This window comes from Megascapheus bottae, chromosome 12 (genome assembly GCF_031878675.1).
Source record: "Megascapheus bottae isolate mThoBot1 chromosome 12, mThoBot2.hap1, whole genome shotgun sequence".
Lineage (NCBI taxonomy): Eukaryota > Metazoa > Chordata > Mammalia > Rodentia > Geomyidae > Megascapheus > Megascapheus bottae.
Window position 1 is genome coordinate 5,637,150 of NC_143520.1, and position 20,055 is coordinate 5,657,204.

Below are 20,055 nucleotides of genomic sequence, written 5' to 3' on the forward strand. Positions count from 1 at the left end.
TACAGTGACAAGGTACATTAATAAATACTTTTCTTATATGTAGAAGTAGTCAAAATATGAGACAGCACTGCCACCTAGAGGAGTTTTGTTGGTTTAAAAATTAAATTCATCTGAAAATATTTGACCAATTGCCAGAATTATTGCTGTAAATGATCAGAAGTTTCTCTAGGGGCTCTTAATGCCAACATTTAGTATCCATACTCTTCTACTTTATTTATGCTTTGGATGGACCTAAAACACAAACAACAAAAACTACATTGCAAGAAGCTACCTTATCAATTTAATCAAAACTCACAGAATCATTAGGTTTCAAATTAGCCAGTTCTCACTGCAATTATCAAGGTTCTCTAAAAGGAGTCCTCAATCCTGTACAATTGTTGGTGGGTATAAGTAAATGTGGAGCATTGAGGGGAGTGGCTTCAAGCTCTGCAGAACCAAAAAGGTTCTGTTTTAAAGAACCCTACCTCCTGTCCTGGAAATTCACAAAACATGGACATGGTGAAGTCACAGGGAATCTTAGAAGAAGCGAAGGAGGGAGAGGAACAGGGAAGGAAGAGGAAGTTCATTTAACCTAGAGAGGCACACACATTTTGGTATTTGACATCTGCCCATTCCTGGCCAGAATTGGGATTAAGACAGAAATTTAGTGATCATGACTAGATTTGTGTTGCCCCTTCTTTGGCTATTAAAGAAGCTCCTGCTTCTGTTCTGCCCCCTCCCCCCTTCCCCTTCACCCCTGCTGTGAGAAGGTGAGACGGGGCACAGAATTCTCTAGCTGGCTTAGAAGTCAATCTAACTATCTTATGAGGTTACAGGAGATTATTTCTTTCAAAATGCTTTGAGACTTAAAATAAATTACTTTCAAATAACTTCTTTACCTTCTGGAATGGTGGTGGCAGCATGCATTTATAAACTCAGTCCTGATGGCTGCTATGGCTTAACTGTCTGTAATCTTAGCTACTCAGGAGGCTGAAATCTGGAGAGGGTGAGATCTGAGGGTCACGGTTCAAAGCCAGCCTTGGTACTAAAGAATGTGAGACTCCAGTTAATCACTAGAAAACAGGAAGTGGGGCTGTGGCTCAGGGATAGGAAGGTAGCCTTGAGCTGAAGATCTCAGGGGCAGTGCCCAGGCACAGAGTTCAAGCCCATGACTCACCAAAAACAAACAAACAAACAAACAAAAAACACAACTCTCCAACTCTGTCTTAAAGAACTTCCAGATTGTCATTCCACTACCCAGATCTGATTATGCCTGTCCTGACCTCTGCCATTGGGTCTGCAGATCCGTGTCTCCGGCTGGGAGAATCTCCACCTCCCCCATCAGATCTGTCCGGTCACCATTACTCATGCGGAAAACTCAGACCCCTGCCGTGGCCACAGGCCCTGAAGTGCCTCCTCCTTGGAAACAAGAAGGCTATGTGGCCTCCTCCACTGAGGCTGAGATGAGAGAGATGAGGGAGATGAGAGAGACTACAGTGACAAGCTCTACTCAGATCCGGAAAGAAGAGAGATGGGAGGGGAGATATGGTGTCCAGGAGCAAGTGACCCTCACTGGAGCAGCAGGCGCTGCCACCAGTGTGTCAGCCAGTGCTTCCTTCACAGCAGGAGCTGTGACTACGGGCACCAAGGAGGTACTATATTTTAATTCCCCCCCCCTTTAAAAAAAAAAAAACAACACATTCTGGTTTCTCAGATCCAATTCCTGGTGTGAAACTCGGTGTGGATAGGCTGAAGGTAAAATGCATAGGAACATGACAGTGTGACAGAAACAGAGGAACTATTGCCTCATGCTTGTCATCCTAGATACTCAGGGGGCTAAGATATGAGGATCACAGTCCAAAGCCAGCCCCAACAGAAAAGTCTGTGAGACTCGTATCGCCACAAAACAAGAAAGGGAACTATGGCTCAAGAGATAGAACTCCAGCCCTGAGCAAAACAAGCCACACTAGAGCTGGAAGCCTCTGAGTAGTATCAATGTGCAAACACACCCGGAAACTGCAGGCAAATTTTGGTTGTTAATGCTTTGTAAATGAATTCTTCATTCGAACAAAGATCCTAATATCTGAGATTTGTATTCACACATGACAGACCCTGAATCTATGGAATGGTAAATTTTTCTGCAGGAATAATTTTTACTCCAAATCACTCCGTTTCCTTTATGTTTAAATTTTCTGCCAGGTATACCTCTTTAAAAATGTAAATTATCTTTAGTGTTACAAAGGAATTGCCACTTAACAAAATAGTTTATGAATACGATATATCTTGATCAGCGTCACCGCTTTCACCATTCTCACCTGTCCCTGTGTGTCGTTATTAGAAGCATTTGTGTTTGTTCATTCCCAATCCAGGTGAAACAAGACACAGACAAGAGCGCAGCTGTCGCGACTGTCGTTGCTGCAGTTGACATGGCCAGAGTGAGAGAACCAGTTATCAGCGCTGTAGAGAAGACTGCTCAGAGGACAACCACGACTGCTGTGCACATCCAACCTGCTCAGGAACAGGTACTCATCCAGACACCAGGGGCGCGCATGGGGCCGGGTCCTCGGGTGCACAGCTTTTCAAGCAAGGCCCATTGCTGCCAGCCCTGAGTGCTCAAATCCCAGGTGAAGCCACCGCTCCAGGCTTTCAGGGCTTGCTTAGCCAACAGTGGTGTAAACTACTAAATGGGATTAAGCTACAAACATCACAAGAGCACACCAAGTGAGAAGGCATACCTGAGCTATAGGAGACAGTTGAACACGGCAGTCAAGTTTCTCTGAAGGCATTCCCTGTGGTGGAGGTGGGTGCAGATGCTGGGAGGCAGTTAAACAAAGGGCCAATCAAACAGAGTTCAGTTGATTTAAGAGGCACTATTTCTGGGCAGGCATTTGATTTCTTGTAAGCTTACCCACCCACCCTTTGCTTTTACTTTTTCCTCAAAACAAATATGACCATTGATTTATGACTAAAGAGCCCTATAAATCCAGAATAATTTCCTATCTCATATTGAATAGATTGCTTTTTTAGGTTAAAATCACTCTAGCTTTCTACCTTATCTTCTTTCCTATGACACTTATACCTTAATCCTGATATATTATTGTGACTTTTCACACAAAGTACATTAATGTGTTTCCTTTTTTCTATGACAATCAGATCAGAAAGGAGGCGGAAAAGACTGATGTAACAAAGGTGGTAGTGGCCGCCGACAAAGCTAAGGAACAAGAATTAAAAGCAAGAACTAGAGAAATAATTGCAACAGAACAAGAGCAGATGCACATAACTCATGAGCAGGTAAAAATGTTTTTTTATTTGGAATTCATTAATTCATTAATGCTCTTGAATGGGCCAATGCAGTTAATGATCATTATTTGAAGCAAATTCTTTCTTGAGCCTGTGACTGTGACTACTAAAAATTCCCCTTATGCATACATGTTCCTGGGTACTGGAGAGTAGGGTCCCTAAGGGCACTAGACATTCCTACTGAGTAACAGAGATTTCCGGTTCACGATCATGATGAAATATGGGACTGTGTTGTTCTTAATGTACTATGTAAAGGCCTTTTCTTTTCTCTAGTTTTCCTCTGATGGTTTATCTTCTGGTGTTACTCTATCTGACTTGGTGCCTGTTATCTTGTATATATGTTTAGTTTTTATTTGAAATAGGGAAGGGAAAGGGGAAAGCAAGATGATTAGGAGTGGGAAAGGAAGGGAAAGTGGGAGAAAAACAAGGAATGGAGTATCAATGTTCAAGAAGTAATGTACCCACTACCTGAGGAGTATAACTGTAACCCCTCTCTACATCACCCCAACAATAAATACAATTAAAAAACTAAACATGCACACATGCACACGCGCACACACACACACACACACACACACAAGCACACACAAAGGGGATGTGGAAGTAAAATCAAGAGGAAGACATAGGTGGTGAGGTAGGAGAAGGAGCATGGATACCTAAATAGCTGGGTTTCATGTGGCAGAGAGCAATATAGCTTCAGTAGACATAAAGAATGGAAAAGATGGAAAGTATCTCTCATGACTGGAAAGTTCAAAGAAGACCAATTAATAGGGATGTTAGTTAGTGGGACCAACTATGAATTGAGTTGAGAAGATCAACTGTCAACACTGAGATCCTGATTCAATGATGAGATGTCAAAGGATGGAAAAGAAGCAAAGTGGAGTTTTCCCTGTGTCTCCTCATTCTCTTTCAGCATCTAGATGAAAGTACAGCACTCATCAGGGCTTAAGGGACTAAAAAGCGTTTGACTAGGATATATACCAAATCTTGCTTCTCTTAACATCTCTCATTTGGGAAAAGCCAGCAGAGTTAGGAAAATTGACCAACCAAACTCTCGTGGAAACGCATACAACAAATTACCCAAGCTTGATTTCTCATATATAAATTAAAAGTAGCAAAATTACTTCTCAGGCTTTCCATTATTATGTTCTGAGAGTACCTTTAGTGCTCTCAGAGTACTAGCATAGGCATATGTATGTAGCACATACTATGTAAGTAGCATACTTATATATATATATATACAGGCTACCTATGTATATCAGACATATATATGCCTATGCTTATATATGTATTCATATATTCATTAGTAAAAATTGGAAACCTAACTTGGTATACCTGCTCAAGCCTGTAATCTTACATAAGAGGCAGAAATTGGGGATTATATTTGGATGCCAGCCTGGCCAACAAAATAAAACAAAGACGGCTCATGAAATTATATCTTAAGCAGTATCTGGTCAAGATGGCTCATATCTCTTCCAAGCAAGCACATTTGTTGGGTACGGAGGCATGCACCTGTCATCCAGTGATATGGGGAAGCAAGAATAGGAGGAGTGGAATCCATGTTAACCTGAATACAGAGCAAGACCCTATTTTGAAACAACTAATGCAAAAAGGAAGTAGAAGAATGATTGAAGCAACAGAATACCTGTCTAGAAATTGTGAGGAGGCCCTAAGTTCAAACCCCAACACTGAAAAAAAATTAGTCAAAGTCTTTTTAAAGAAAATTGCAACTCACTTATTCAAAATGCATATTCTGTTGTTCAACATTTTTTCTCTAAATAGACTACTTTAGAATTTAGACCAAGAATGACCATGTCCATATAAATTAACACAAGACTGTTTGACTCAGTGACATCTCCAGAGGAGAAAATTTATTCACATTCTAATTTTGTTGTACTTGATAAACACTGCTATTTCTTCTAGTAATTAAAAAGTGATAAAGCTTTGTTTTTATTATTGATTGTAGATAAGAAAAGAAACTGAAAAAGCATTTGTACCAAAGGTAGTAATTTCTACAACAGCCAAAGAACAAGAAACTAGAATCACTGGAGAAATTACTACAAAACAAGAACAAAAACATATAACTCAAGAAACAGTAAGTCTTGTAAACACTTTGTAGTTTAATAGATTTCACATTTTGACAAAGCTGCATGTTCATTATAACCAAAACTTCAGAATGGAGTCTGTTCTGTTCTTTCTTTTTGTTACTTCTCTATGTCTGGTATTGAAAATCTTTCATGATGAAATTCCTATGAACTTTTTATGGTGGAAAGGTTGATCTCATTTCTGTCTGCTGCTGACCATCAGGTCAGTTTTTTCATGCATAGTCTATACCTTTGGTTGCTTAGTTTGTTACACCCAATCTTTATACAGGTGCGAGGAGGGTACATACAAGTGCCTTTAAGTATACTCATGCCACAAGCAGGGAAAACGCTGTACATTAGGAGAGACTGATACTTGCTCAAGAAAGTGTCCTGGCCTCCTGTGTGATAAGCACAGAGGTGGAAGTGTTGGCTAGAGAGTCACTTAATGCCCTGTGCAAAACCAAATCTCATAAGAGGGAGGCCTCTGTTTCAGATTCTTTCTTTCTTGTCTAGGGGACATGTTTGCTTAAACGTCTTGATCTCCAGACTCTTGGCAGGGCCCGGAACCATCTATTCCTTTAGGAACCAATTGAGAATGCTGTTCCCACAGTCTGAGCAGAGGCAGTGGGCTGGGTTTCCCTCACCTGAGAGATTTTCCTAGGCCTGAATAAGAAACTATGAATGCAGCATGAATCCCACTGGGTGTAAGGAAACACAAAGGAACCTCCATCGCTATTGCAAAGCCATTGATTGATAGGTTTCTAGGCATTGCCAGCAGCTACTCTGTTCATTTCTTCACATGTCAACATGTTTCAAAGATGAGACATTTTCATTAAGTTTACCCAGAGGCAAGTGGGTAGAAAAGAAGTCCAACCCTCAGGAAAACAAAAACATCTATGTTGTAAGCACAAATGTAGGCCTCTGGTTTCAGGGGCTTCATCACTGTTTTCTGTACTCTGAATGTGATGAGAGCTGCTTTCCATTGCTTTTGTGCCTCTTGACATTCAAATCTTCATTCTACTCTAAAACTCAGATAAGACAGGAAACTGAGAAAACTGCTTCATCCATGGTAGTAGTTGCGACAGTAAAGTCCAAACAACTAGAAATGGTCCTGGGAGTTCAAGACGAAATTATTGCACAAGATCAAATGCACCTCACTCACGAACAGGTGATGACTTCTGGTCAATGTGAAAATCATTCTTGCAGCATTCCACTTGCAGGCTGCCTACATTGTCATCATGTGTGTTAATCATCACTCTTCAATTTTTTTTCTTATAACTCAAACTTTCCATCAAGCTTTCCCATGAGCCTTTGCCACCATCTGGCTTCACTGTCACTGTTCATGCCTAACTTTCAGGCTTCCTTACTAATATATTACTGTTTACTCTACTGTCTTTCTTTTGAAGTAAAGCCCACTATGGAAGTCAATTGATAATAGAAAAATTATGTGCTATATATCAATCTGCTCTCTTCCCATAACTAATTACAAGGATAACATGAAAAGAGAGAGAACATTTATTTGTCTTTTATTTCTAATCATAGATTTTTTTCTTGTAGTATAATTACCTGTTATATTTTTTTTGCCAATGAAACAGTATGAATGATCAAAGCAACCCAAATACTATACTTATGCACAATTAAAGTATTTGTAAATAAGAAGAAAAACTTTGCCTACTTTTTTGGTTCACTTATTTCTTTTGTTAGAGGCTCGTGAAATTCAATAACTGTTTTCTCACCTTTTTATCTTAAATCGTATGACCAGATGGTGAAAGAAACTAGGAAAACAGTGGTGCCTAAAGTCATAGTTGCCACTCCCAAAATCAAAGAACAAGATTTCATATCAAGAACTAGAGAAGGCATCACTACCAAAAGAGATCATGTCCAATTAACTCAGGAAAAGGTGAATACCGATGTTTTACCTTTCAACTAATAACTAGCAGATAGTTAACTAGTATGTAGAAAGAACTATTGATATGTATTTTCCTTTTTGAAAAAACCATAACTAAAAGCTGGTAGTAAATATGACTGATCACCATTAATTTCTGCCCATTTGATTTTCTTCCATCTGTAACATTCATCTTATTCACCATTATTCTTTGCATGAAGATTAGTATCAGCACTTGCTTTGGGGGAAAAATAATACAGGGAAGTATTGAGGCTTTTTTAATGGCTAACTTTTCTAAGATCTGTGATTCTGTCATATGAAAACATTTCCAAGTGAAAATTAATTTTTCCTGTATGTTTAATCCTTCATAATTTCCTGCTGCATCCCCACTAAGAAGGGGGGAAGGGTCTTACCAGGTTCATATCAAGCCCCATGAAACCTAAACTTTGATTTTACTGTAACAATCAGATGAGAAAGGAAGCTGAGAAAACTGCCTTGTCTACAATAGCAGTTGCTACTGCTAAAGCAAAAGAACAAGAAACAATTCTAAGAACTAGAGAAGGAATGGCAACTAGACAAGAACAAATCCAAGTTACTCACGGAAAGGTGATTATTATCATTCCAAGTGTGAAATCCCCCATTACAATACATTAATACCAATTTTCATGTGAAATATTGTATTATAATACATTAACCCAAACCCCAGTCTTTTTACATGAGACATTATTAATCAGATTTTTTAGATAATGAAACTAGTAACTAAAAACTCAACTTAGCTCTTATTGTTAATATTACTACATACTCATTTCTCTTTTTCACTATTATCTTCAATTATTTACTACTAATATCTTGAGTCTTCCAGAAGTTGAGAATTGAAATTGCATGAAGGCTAATTTGGACAGACTCCATAAATATAAAAAAGTAGTTGTGTATGAAGTGGCAAATCTTACTGTCAAGAAGATATGTGTTTTGAGAGGTCATAAATTCAGTAGAGTATGAATTTATTTCAGTAAATTCTTTATGCGAAACCTTAATATTTTCCTCCTATAAATATCAAATGAGAAAAGAAACTGAGACATTTATAGTGCCAGCTCTAGCATTTCCCATTGGAGCTAAGAAAAACCTTGAGAAGAAAGTGTCCAACTTGTACATAATTGCACATAATCCATAGAAAGGTTATTGCATCAATCTGTTGCTATGAAATTCTACATGAATTAAGGTTCCTCCCATAACCATAATTTGTTCATTCTGAGCTATTCACCTAAGTTTATTCCTTATTGTTAATATAACATTTAAAAATTGACAAATAAAACTTGTACAGTTTCATTAGCATCATGACCTATCTATATCCTGTTTGTATTTCCCTCAACATCACTTTCTATCTTAACATCTTCCTTTTTATTCCTCAGACATGTTTAAAATGAATTTTTGGGGGGGGAATGTCATAGATGACCAAAATTTTATTGTGGATTTTCACAGATATTCTGAATCTTATTTTTTGTTAAATATTAGCTAAGGATGGAAGCTGAGAAAATGTCTATATCTAAGGTAATAGTTGCCACTGCAAAGCCTACTGAACCAATTCCACTGCCAACAACTAGAGAAGGATTTGCTATTAAGCAAGAACATATGCATCTTTTTCAAGAGGAAATGAAAACAGATGCTGTGAAGGTGAAGGGGTTGTTTCACCCATTTCATCATCAGAACCCATAACTTTTCATCCATCATCAGTCACTGTGCTCTGAATGCTTCATTTAATTGTGTTACAGATCAGCAGCACATTAGACATGAGTAGATTCAAGACCTCCAGTTGAACAGTTGATATTTCTACTTGTAGAAAACCAGATTATGCTAAATTAATCCCTAGCATGTAACTGGTTGGGATCCTCTAATTCAATTTGTCCTTCTGCTTATCTGTAATGATATGTGAGTCTACTAAGAATATAAGCAGCTACCAACATAGCATATTCATTTGTAACTGTTGACCAAACAATATGTTATGTTGACTTAATATACATTAATTCAATAAAAAATATTCACTTTCTTAGTTTAACATATCCTGCCATATTATTATTTTTGACATGAGTTTTACATTTAGAACAGGATTCATGTATTTCATTTGTGTGATTTTTTTTAAATCAACTGATAATTTGAGTCTGAGTTTACTCATTGCTAAATAAAGCTAAAGTTTACCTGGTTAATATACCATATCATAGACAAGTTGAAAGATGAGAATATGATACAGTAGAAATTCAATCTCTTTGCTAGCTGAAGTATATATTTTATATATATTACATAGCTGATATTAATATTTAATTTGATGTATTGGTCTGTCAGAGATGAACATTTTAGCTAGGTGCCCCTATTTTTTTCAAAAAGAAACAAATAAGTGAACAAGCTTAACTCATTTAACTGCATATATGTTTCATAGTTTCTTCTAAATGCATTCTGAAATGAATTTGGTATTTGCAATCCATTAATTCATATTAACTTGTTTATGGCTTCCAGGAAGACATTCCTGGATTTTAGCTCTTTATCACTAGGGCTCATTCACACCTTGCAAGGCCTTTTTTTGTACCTTAAATGGTTCCGCAGATGGCTTTTAAAGATACCTGGGTAGCATACTTAAAACATATTTCAGATGCATAGTTAATATGATGCAAAGAAAATTGAGTATCAATAAAAGACCATGGTCACCTGAATTTTACAATAGGCAGTTCCAAGGATTGAAAAGAAACAATACCAGGTCACACCACCACTTACCTTTCTTAAAAAGAAATGTTCTCTTGAGTCCAAACATAGCAGCACTTAAATTTTAGTCACACTGTTGTCATTCATGTGTTTTTTAAATCTTTCTTTAATGGATTAAACTAATATTATCTCTAGCAATCATAAGTAAATTCATGTTCTCATACTGTGTTCATGAGCTTTCACATCAACTCACATTTTGCATGCAAACATAGAGCTGTAGCAATTTTTTTCTGGATGAGATGATGGCAGTATTTGTACTTTTATCATTGCTGTCACTGTGTCAACACTAGACTAAAAGATAAACAAGATAATAAAAAGTAATCAGTGATAATTCCAGCTGATTTCTCAATTGCCAAGTGCCTACATAAATTGCTAGAAAAATTCAAAATGTCCTTATGACTTTATATACTACTGTGTTGCCTTTATTATGAATGATCTAATATCATGAAGCAGATATGTGGAGTATATTACATAGATGTTTACACAAATCATAGTTAATAAAATGTTAAATTCCTAGAAGCTTTGCTGAGTTACATTTCTGACATACTTATATTTCTGTGTAACATGGGTGCTATCTGCACATGATGCCTTTGGACATTGTCCCGTTCTGGATGAGTAAGAGGAGATGTCCCAGCAGGATGTCCCTGGGAGGAGATGTTTCAGCACAGCTTTGACATTGCCATGTATTAAACAAGAAAAACTTGTTTCCAGGTGGGCGTTGGGAAAAAGGCTGAAGCCGTAGCAACAGTTGTTGCTGCAGTAGACCAGGCCCGAGTGAGAGAGCCCAGAGAGCCCGGGCATCTGGAAGAGTCACATGCTCAGCAGACCACGTTAGAGTATGGATATAAGGAACACGTATCTATTACCAAGGTTCCTGAGCATCCCCAGCGTCCAGCCTCCGAACCCCACGTTGTCCCTACAGCAGTCAAGCCTGTTGTAATTCAGGCTCCTTCTGAGACTCATATCAAAACTACTGATCAAATGGGAATGCACCTATCATCACAGGTGAGTTGGGCAGCTGAGTCTCCATGGTATTCTCAGGACACAGCATGTTGCTGTAGTCATCTGAGGAATATGATCTCACTGTGTTTCATGTTAATGCAGATCAAGAAAACTACAGATATCACATCTGAAAGATTAGTCCATGTGGATAAACGCCCCCGCACAGCAAGCCCTCACTTTACTGTTTCAAAAATTAGTGTTCCAAAGACAGAACATGGATATGAGGTAAGAAATGTATGCATCACAAGAAATGACCGGGAAGTCTCTAAAGCAGGGTGTGCAGCGTTACCTTTAATGTCCATCAGTGTGGCCTCTTTCCGATGGCATTTGTCTGCCTTGAGGGTAGACTGAGGTTTGGTTTGTCTTGTGAAGAAAGTTGAGGTGGTTGTTATTCTTATGGCCCTCTTCAGGGAGCATTCATACTCATTTGTTTTGATTACTGATATAGTAATTTTGTCATGTGATTTGTTTATTGCACAGTATAATTTTCCTTGAGTTGTAAATTTCAGAGCCACTTAACTGAGAATCTATTTTAATAATGAAGGAGGATGTTGAGGTCATAGATTCATTTACCCAATATTGCGAGAGGAGAGGTGGTATTAGAGGGGGATTGTGTTGAGCTATGAGATTAAAAAAATACTTTAATTACTGACCTGTTTCTTTCCTGTGTTGGCTCTGTCACCAGGAGAAAGTGAGCATACTGGTAAACTACGTAGAAAAAGTCTAGCAAATTGATACATAATGTATACACATTGTACACTCTGTAATTCTCCATATTAGTTACCACTGCTATTATTCTAAGATCTTATCTTAGAAATAGAATTTTAAGGGCATTTGGCAATTAAAATTGGTTTCAAAGAGTTTCAAGGAATAAATAATGTCTATGTTTGAAACAGTCTCAAATTACGAATGCAACTAAATAACAATAAACAGAATAAAAAATTGAAAACCACATTAGAATGAAAGCACTAAGGAAGCCATTAAGAAAAATAGTTTCTGAAATAGCTCTTTTCACAGGCAACATAGATTTGTAACCAAAACACAAATGGGCAGTTTCATGATATTCCTTAGAATGTACCATATGTTTTAGTAATTTATTGATTTTGAATTTCCTACTATAGTTTCAAATACAGTATTCACTGACAGGGATAAATGAAGACAATTATGTCCAAGCTTTAGTATATCACAACTTCTTTTATGATAAGTGCTGTAAAATTATGAGTTCTTAATATAACTCCTTCAAGTATATTTTTTTCTTTTATTTTTGCCAATTGTAGGGCTTGAACTCAGGGCCTGAGCACTGTCTTTGGGCTTTCTCAAGGCTAGAGCTCTACCACTTGAGCCACAGCACTGCCTCCAACTTTTTCTATGTATGTGGTACTGAGGAATTGAACCCTAGGTCTTTGTGCATGGTAGGGAAGCCACTAGGCCAAACTCCTGGCCCAATTTTTCAAAAATCTATTTTACAAACTCACAGGAATGAAAAGGATCTTTTTCATATATTTTTATTGTAATTAATAGAAGAGTTACATTATATTCACCAGATAGACGGTGCATTACTTCACCTTTCTCATGTTTTCAAAAGGATCTTTATAATTAACTTATGTCTCTTGTTGTAGCTGTACACGTGATAAAAAGTCTTATAAAAAAAGCTCATTCTAAAAGTAGTCTGAGTCAACACAGGAATGCCAGTGTTCAAGCACATCTGGATAATCATTCTCTCACACCCTCTCCGCGTAGGCATCAATAGCCGGAAGTGCTATTGCCACATTACAAAAAGAATTGTCAGGCACATCTTCAGCTCAGAAGATCACCAAATCTGTGAAGGCTCCTACTGTAAAGCCTGGTGAGACTCGAGTACGGACGGAGCCTACCCCTTCACCACAATTTCCCTTTGCCGACATGCCACTGGATACTTATAAAAGCCAGACTGGCATTGAAGTGAAGAAGGAAGTCGGAGTGAGCATTTCTGGCAGCACAGTCCGTGAAGAGCACTTCCAAGTTCTGCATGGCCGTGAAGCCAAGGTTGGTCACTGATTTGCATGCTGGTTTTTTTTTCTTTTTTAATCCACTCCCACAATTCTACCATGGCAGAACAACCGACCAAGCGTGTAACCTCCGTCCTTTACCACATCCAAACTTGCTTTTTTATCTCACATGCTTCCACAAACGGTGGAAGCCATTTTGCCCATATATATATATATATATATTTACACATGTTAAGAAATTCAGGAGCTGTTTAGGAGAGGATTTTTTTCCTTCAGTATCTGGGGCCTTTTGTAACATCTTTTGTAAAACTTGTAGGTAACAGAAACAGCAAGAGTGCCCGCGCCTGTGGAGATCCCTGTTACCCCGCCTACGTTAGTCTCGGTGAGTTCAAGACACTCCGTGTGGGTCACCATTTATTTGTGCTCACATCACTTCAACATTAGGTTTGCAAATAACTTCAGGAAATATTAGTGGGCTTATAATATTTATAATATGACACTACGCTGTTTAGCAAAGAAGAGGAGATTCTGTGTAACAGCTATCATTCATGGATTCAGCAGGTAGAGTGAGTTTCTGTATGTAGACAATAATAGTTAGGAAGATTAGAAAATGTTTCATCCTTGTTTGAAATATTTGCCAGCAGTGAAAATGTCCATATGCAAATATGCTAAGCATAACTTCAAAGCCTGGCACTTAGGACTCACACCTGTAATCAGGGGCTTAGCTGCTCAATAGGCTGAAACCTGGGGATCACATTTGATGCCAGCCCACGCAGGAAAGGCCAGAAAACTCTTATCTCCAATTAAGCAGCCCCCAAAAAGCAAGAAGAGGAGCTGTGGTCTAAGTGTCAGAGTTCTAGGTTTAAGCACAAAAGCTCAAGGACAATGCCTAGGCCATGAATTCAAGCCCCAAGACCAATATATAAATCAAAATGAATGAAAATAAAACACTTCCACAGGATCCACAGAAAGCAAGGATTTGATTACAGTAAGAGACAACAGGGCAAAGTTTCATTGAGCAAGTCATATTTATGCCTTCCAGCTTAATTAGGATTTGAATTTGTGAGAATAACAGAAGGTACAGAGATTCTTAATTATATAATGTTAATATAATGCCATCACAGGGGCTAGAAAATGCCTCGGATTCATTTCAAATTGGGAATACTCCAAGGCTAAAAGCGTCTAATTTTAAGAGCTCTGGAGCTCTTAAATGACCAGAGGCATTTTGTGATCATTTTTGTGGTAATGAAGTACGCCAGTTCAATTCCCACATTCGTTATAACACAGAAAGATGATTGACCATGATGCGTTCTTTCCCCTGTCTTCTCTCTACAGGGCTTAAAAAATGTGACAGTCATAGAGGGTGAATCTGTCACCTTGGAGTGCCACATCTCCGGATACCCATCCCCCAAAGTGACATGGTACAGAGAAGACTACCAAATCGAAAGCTCCATTGATTTCCAAATCACCTTCCAGAGTGGAGTCGCGCGTCTTACGATTCGCGAGGCCTTTGCGGAGGACAGCGGACAGTTCACCTGCAGCGCGGTGAACGAGGCTGGCACCCTCAGCACGTCCTGTTATCTGACTGTGCAGGGTTAGTGGCTGTCCTCCTGGGCCCTCATCTGAGCCTCTGCTCTCCGCTAGTACCTCTTCCCGGGAGATAGGGTCTGCGTTCTTTATGAAGCTGTCTCTTTGGGGAGCCAGCGGGGGGAAAGATTATGGGGGTTCTCATTGCTAAGCTGTTACTAATAGAAGCACACTGCCTCCCTTCAACAAGGACTTTCTGTCTTCTTTTAGTGTCTGAGGACTTCGAAAAGGAAACAACAGCTGTGACAGAGAGATTTGCCACGGAAGAGAAACGGTAAAAGATTCTTTTGCCAAATTGGCTGCTGTTTCTCTGATACTTTCCCATGTTCCATCCCTTTGGAATTGACCAGTGGCAACGCAGAAACTAATCTGTAGGGAATTCTCTTTGTAGCTTTACTGAAACAAGAGATGTGGTCATGACTGATAGCACTGTCACAGACGAGCAAGCTGGGCCCGGAGAGCCGGCTGCGCCTTTCTTCATTACCAAACCAGTGGTCCAGAAACTGGTAGAAGGCGGGAGTATCGTGTTTGAATGCCAGGTGGGCGGTAACCCAAAGCCCCACGTCTACTGGAAAAAGTCTGGTGTCCCCCTCACCACTGGATACAGGTATTGTGGTGGCTGCATGTTTTCTGTGCTATTTCTTGCACTATGAAGGCAAGGTCTAGAGAGAGCGCCTTCACGGGTTTTTGGGGAGGAGGGTTTTTTTTATATTTTTGTGCAGCTTTATTGAAAATTAAAGCTATGTAAAAAAGTGAATAGAAGATGTGTTTCACAATTCTACTTTGATTCACAGTGCTAGAGTACTTCACATACACATACACTTCCAGCAAGTTTTTGAGACAGTTTTCAATAAAGATATATTACAGTTAAATCACTATTTAAAAAATAAAAGAGTTATATAATGAACTCAAGAGCTGGTTATGAATGAAGATCTATGGTAATAGCTTTTCTACAATTGAACACAAATTTTTATTTTTATTTTTATTTTTTTGTGGGTCTTGGGGCTTGAACTTGGCCTGGGCACTGTCCCTGAGTCTTCAGCTCAAGGCTACCACCCTATCCTTGAGCCAAGTCCCACTTCCCATTTTCTAGAGGTTAATCGGAGATAAGAGCCTCAGGTCCTTTTGTAGCCAGGCTGGCTTTGAGCCTTGATCCTTAGATCTCTGCCTGCTGAGTAGCTAGGATGACAGGTGTGAGCCACTGAGCCTGGCTGAACACAAAAGTTTTGTTTTGACTCTCTAACAATTCCTTTTAATACCAAAACTGGCAACCTGATTATCTAAATATGCAGGTGTAGTATTTAATAATAATAAATATATAAGATGTTTAATACTGAATATGGGGAATTTTTGTTTTTATTATTATTTGATCTTAGCACTCTACTACTTGAGTCAGGGCTCCATTTTCAGACTTTTGGTAGTCAGTTTTTATTTATTTTAAATCACACACACAGGAAGATAGATAGAAAGAAAGAAAGAAAGAAAGAAAGAAAGAAAGAAAGAAAGAAAGAAAGATGGATGGATAGATAGATAGATTTTTTTTTTTTTGCTGGTCAGTCATGGGGCTTGAACTCTGGGCCTGGGTACTGTCCCTGAGCTCTTCAGCTCATGGCTAGCTCTCTAACCCTTTGAGCCACAGCACCACTTCCAGTTTTCTAGTGGTTAATTAGAGATAAGAGTCTCATGGACTTTCATGCCAGGTTGGCTTTGAACATGACCCTCAGATCTCTGCTTCCTGAGTTTCTAGGATTACAAGCATGAACCATAAGCACTCAGCTGCACTTTCTATTTATTTGTAAAGATAGAGTCTTACTGTGTTGCTTAGGCTGACTTTTAACTGCAGAGCTCAAGAGTGTTAGGGTTCAAAAGAGGAAACAGGTGAGAAGATAGACAAAGAAATGATTCAATGCCAGCAGGGGTTGATTAGGGGAAAAATAGTTAAAATGGCAAGGAGGAGGGTACCTCCAGCCAGAGCTAGACACTTACTCCTTACTAACAACCTGAAGTCTTTATAATGGATGTAAAAAGAAGGTTGGAATTATCTAGTGGGGGATGGTTTGAAAGTGACTGATGGTAGGCTACATAGTGGGAAACAAAGCCACAGCTGAAGGAAGGGAAGCAGCCAAGCCTGGATATCTTGATGTTTGAGTTTATGTACTCTAGATGAAAGGGTAAGGTGGGAGTGTCAGAAAATCAAGGCATTGTTTTTAGGCCTCAAGATAAGGGCATCTGGCCATTTGGACCTAATAAAGAGATACTTCTTTCTCAGATTCCCAAATAACAGAGACCACAGGCACACACCACTGTGCTGTCCTGAATAATCTTTAAAATAAAAAGATGAACTTATGTGAACTGTACTTTCCTCGGTTTGGGTCATGTCATTCCTATAATTTATGGCTTTTTCACATTTCTAGTCATTGAATTTTGCACCACAAATCAATCCATTCACAAATTCAACCCTTTTACTCTCCATTGGGTTATTTTGACTGACATTTTTAATGTGTTTATTTCCATGAAGATACAAAGTGAGTCACAACAAACAAACTGGTGAATGCAGATTGGTGATTTCTATGACTTTTGCTGATGATGCTGGTGAATACACTATTGTTATTCGGAATAAGCATGGAGAAACTTCTGCATCTGCTTCCTTACTTGAAGAAGGTAAATGTAACTGTAAGGATCTTGCCTGTGTATAATAGAACTAAAATACAGTAAAGCAACTGTGCTGCACAGTTGTAATGTTGTTCTAATAGTTTGTCCCTGATCCTTTGGCCCCAGCTGTATAGGAAATGTTTTAGCACACGTGGCCTCAAAATCCATATTGGGGCTGAATTTCTGACATCCTCAAAGCCGCTTCTATTTTGCTTCTTTTTGAAGATTGGTGGATTCTAGTTCTAGTTGCTAGCAGGAAAGCTCCAGACAGGTTAACAGACTTGAGCACATAGATGCTAGCAATTGGAAGAATATGTGTTTTTCCTCAAGAGGCCAGTAGCATTTCCAATATGGTTGTTCCTGTGCAATCACACTCAAGTTCAATATTGCTGAACTTGCAGCCTTGTAGAGAGAGAAGAAGCTTGAAATCAGGATTTTCAGTGTTTGTAATTTGAAAATAGAAAAGCAGTAGAATTCCTGTCAAACAATATGCAACTGAAAGTCACCATTGATCTCTGCTAGTTTGTCACACTTACAGTGAGGCCATCCCCTGCTTGATCCCACTTGCTGTGCTCTAGATCCCTTAAGGAAGTTAACTTTATTCATTATTATTCCCGTTTCACAGCTAATGCACAGAAAACTCAGGAAAGTAAATGGATTATCAAAAGTCACGCAACAGATTAGGAAGACATTTAGAATAAAATCCCAGAGAACAGACTGCTGATATATTCTTCCTACAGTATTTTGACTTGTTATGTTTGGTTTGGAAATTAATAGATACTATTGAACACTTTAATAGCAGGAAATTGAAAAACCTTTCTTTAGGGTATTAAATTTCCCAAGTATTAGCCTGTCTAAATTAATGCTGACATGAATACTTTTTAATAATATAAAAATTAACTTAAATTTGTCTCTCATAGCTGATTATGAATCACTGATGAAATCTCATCAAGAGATGCTTTATCAGACACAGATGACTGCATTTGTTCAAGAACCCAAAGTTGGTGAAACAGCACCTGGATTTGTATACTCTGAATATGAAAAGGAATATGAAAAAGAACAAGCTTTAATTAGGAAGAAAATGGCCAAAGATACTGTAATGGTCAGAACATTTGTAGAAGACCAGGTTAGTAAAACAGTAAGCACTAACCAAGCTATTTAATAAACTGTACTTTTTTCCTTAGAATGCCCCTTTTGTTTGACATTTTCATTTAAAATGATGGAATCAGAGTTAGAAAAGTATTTGTAAATTCAATTTTACTACTGACAATTTTTTTGAATCTTTATGAAATATTACACTTAAAACTTCAGAAGTAAAATTCTAAATATGCAACAAAGCTATGACCTTAGAAATGAGACTGATAGGGCCAGGAGTACTAAAGTATTTGCTTAGCACGTTCAGTTTCTTGGTACCACATACCAAGAAAAAGTCAAAAGTGGTGCTGTGGCTCAAGTGGTAAAAGTACTAGCCTTAGGAAAGCTCAAGGACAGTGCCCAGGCCCTGAGTTCAAGCTCGAGGACTTGTATATATGTATCCATATTTATACCTGTATATGTGTATAATACATTTATTTTCTATATATGTGAAAGAGGAATATTAGCATAACCTAGATTACCATACTTTCTAGATTCTTCTACCTGTTAAAAATGTCTGGATCAAAGCATCATGGTTCAAAACCAGTCCAGAAAATCCCAGCAAAAGAGTCTTATCTCCAATTAATCACACACACACACACACACACACACACACACACACACACACACACACACACACACCAGAAGTGGAGCTGTGGTTCAAGTAGTAGATCATTAGCCTTGAACACAGATAAAACCTCAGCACTTTTACTCTGAGTTCAAGTTCCAGAACTAGCATGCACACACACTCATACAAAAATTGGATCAATGAATCCTCAACACCAAATTTCTATCAGTGGAGATGTAAATGTTTAACAAATCACCATCTTTTTACTGTATAGGAATTCCATATTTCTTCCTTTGAAGAAAGGCTAATTAAAGAAATTGAATACAGAATAATAAAGACTACATTAGAAGAACTCCTTGAAGAAGATGGAGAAGAAAAGATGGCAGTAGACATTTCTGAATCTGAAGCAATTGAGTCAGGATTTGATATAAGAATCAAGAACTATAGAATTCTTGAGGGAATGGGGGTCACTTTTCATTGCAAGATGTCTGGATATCCATTACCCAAGGTAAAACATAAATATTAATAACTCCATTCCAGAACAAAGGTACAAATAGATCACACTATAGCTATTTTATATACATTTTATTCTTATATGCATGGTATCCTTTGCAGATTGCATGGTACAAAGATGGTAAACGCATCAAACAAGGAGAAAGATACCAAATGGACTTTCTGCAAGATGGCAGAGCTAGTCTGCGTATACCTGTTGTCCTTCCAGAAGATGAAGGAATTTATACTGCATTTGCCAGCAATATTAAAGGAAATGCAATTTGCTCAGGGAAGCTGTATGTGGAGCCTGCTGCACCACTTGGAGCTCCAACTTACATACCCACACTAGATCAAATGAGCAGAATCAGGTAAGACTTGTAATAATTTCCAGTGTTTTGTCTTTAAATTGCCTTAAAACATCTTAACAAAAACATACACAGAAACACAGGGATGCTGTCATGTGAAAAAAAATTGAAGGCTGAGATATCACAGTTACTTATGACTAGCAATTCTAAGAATTGCTCAGAGTTCTTTTCTTCTGTAGCAAAATGTTCATTTCACCTTGTTATATCTAATATTACAATAGCTGTTGGGATTTTGCTGGTATTTGATCTGGATAAAGGTATTCTCCAA

The 20,055-nt window shown here is 38.3% G+C and overlaps 1 protein-coding gene across 6 annotated transcripts in view; it reads left to right on the plus strand.

Moving 5' to 3' along the window:
- Ttn (titin) overlaps nucleotides 1-20,055 on the plus strand; it is a 279,501-nt gene that overhangs the window by 8,505 nt on the left and 250,941 nt on the right. For 3 of the 6 annotated variants that reach the window (XM_090342543.1, XM_090342544.1, XM_090342548.1), the window contains exons 6-23: nucleotides 1,283-1,631; nucleotides 2,349-2,501; nucleotides 3,133-3,270; nucleotides 5,246-5,374; nucleotides 6,397-6,531; nucleotides 7,126-7,263; nucleotides 7,717-7,854; nucleotides 10,711-11,004; nucleotides 11,104-11,226; nucleotides 12,742-13,026; nucleotides 13,306-13,371; nucleotides 14,325-14,583; nucleotides 14,787-14,850; nucleotides 14,968-15,183; nucleotides 17,095-17,237; nucleotides 18,149-18,354; nucleotides 19,205-19,438; nucleotides 19,546-19,790. In XM_090342543.1, coding sequence (XP_090198669.1) covers nucleotides 1,283-1,631; nucleotides 2,349-2,501; nucleotides 3,133-3,270; nucleotides 5,246-5,374; nucleotides 6,397-6,531; nucleotides 7,126-7,263; nucleotides 7,717-7,854; nucleotides 10,711-11,004; nucleotides 11,104-11,226; nucleotides 12,742-13,026; nucleotides 13,306-13,371; nucleotides 14,325-14,583; nucleotides 14,787-14,850; nucleotides 14,968-15,183; nucleotides 17,095-17,237; nucleotides 18,149-18,354; nucleotides 19,205-19,438; nucleotides 19,546-19,790 — 3,315 coding nt within the window. The remainder of the gene's footprint in view (nucleotides 1-1,282; nucleotides 1,632-2,348; nucleotides 2,502-3,132; nucleotides 3,271-5,245; nucleotides 5,375-6,396; nucleotides 6,532-7,125; nucleotides 7,264-7,716; nucleotides 7,855-10,710; nucleotides 11,005-11,103; nucleotides 11,227-12,741; nucleotides 13,027-13,305; nucleotides 13,372-14,324; nucleotides 14,584-14,786; nucleotides 14,851-14,967; nucleotides 15,184-17,094; nucleotides 17,238-18,148; nucleotides 18,355-19,204; nucleotides 19,439-19,545; nucleotides 19,791-20,055) is intronic. The other 3 variants (XM_090342545.1, XM_090342546.1, XM_090342547.1) reach the window with 1 other exon arrangement.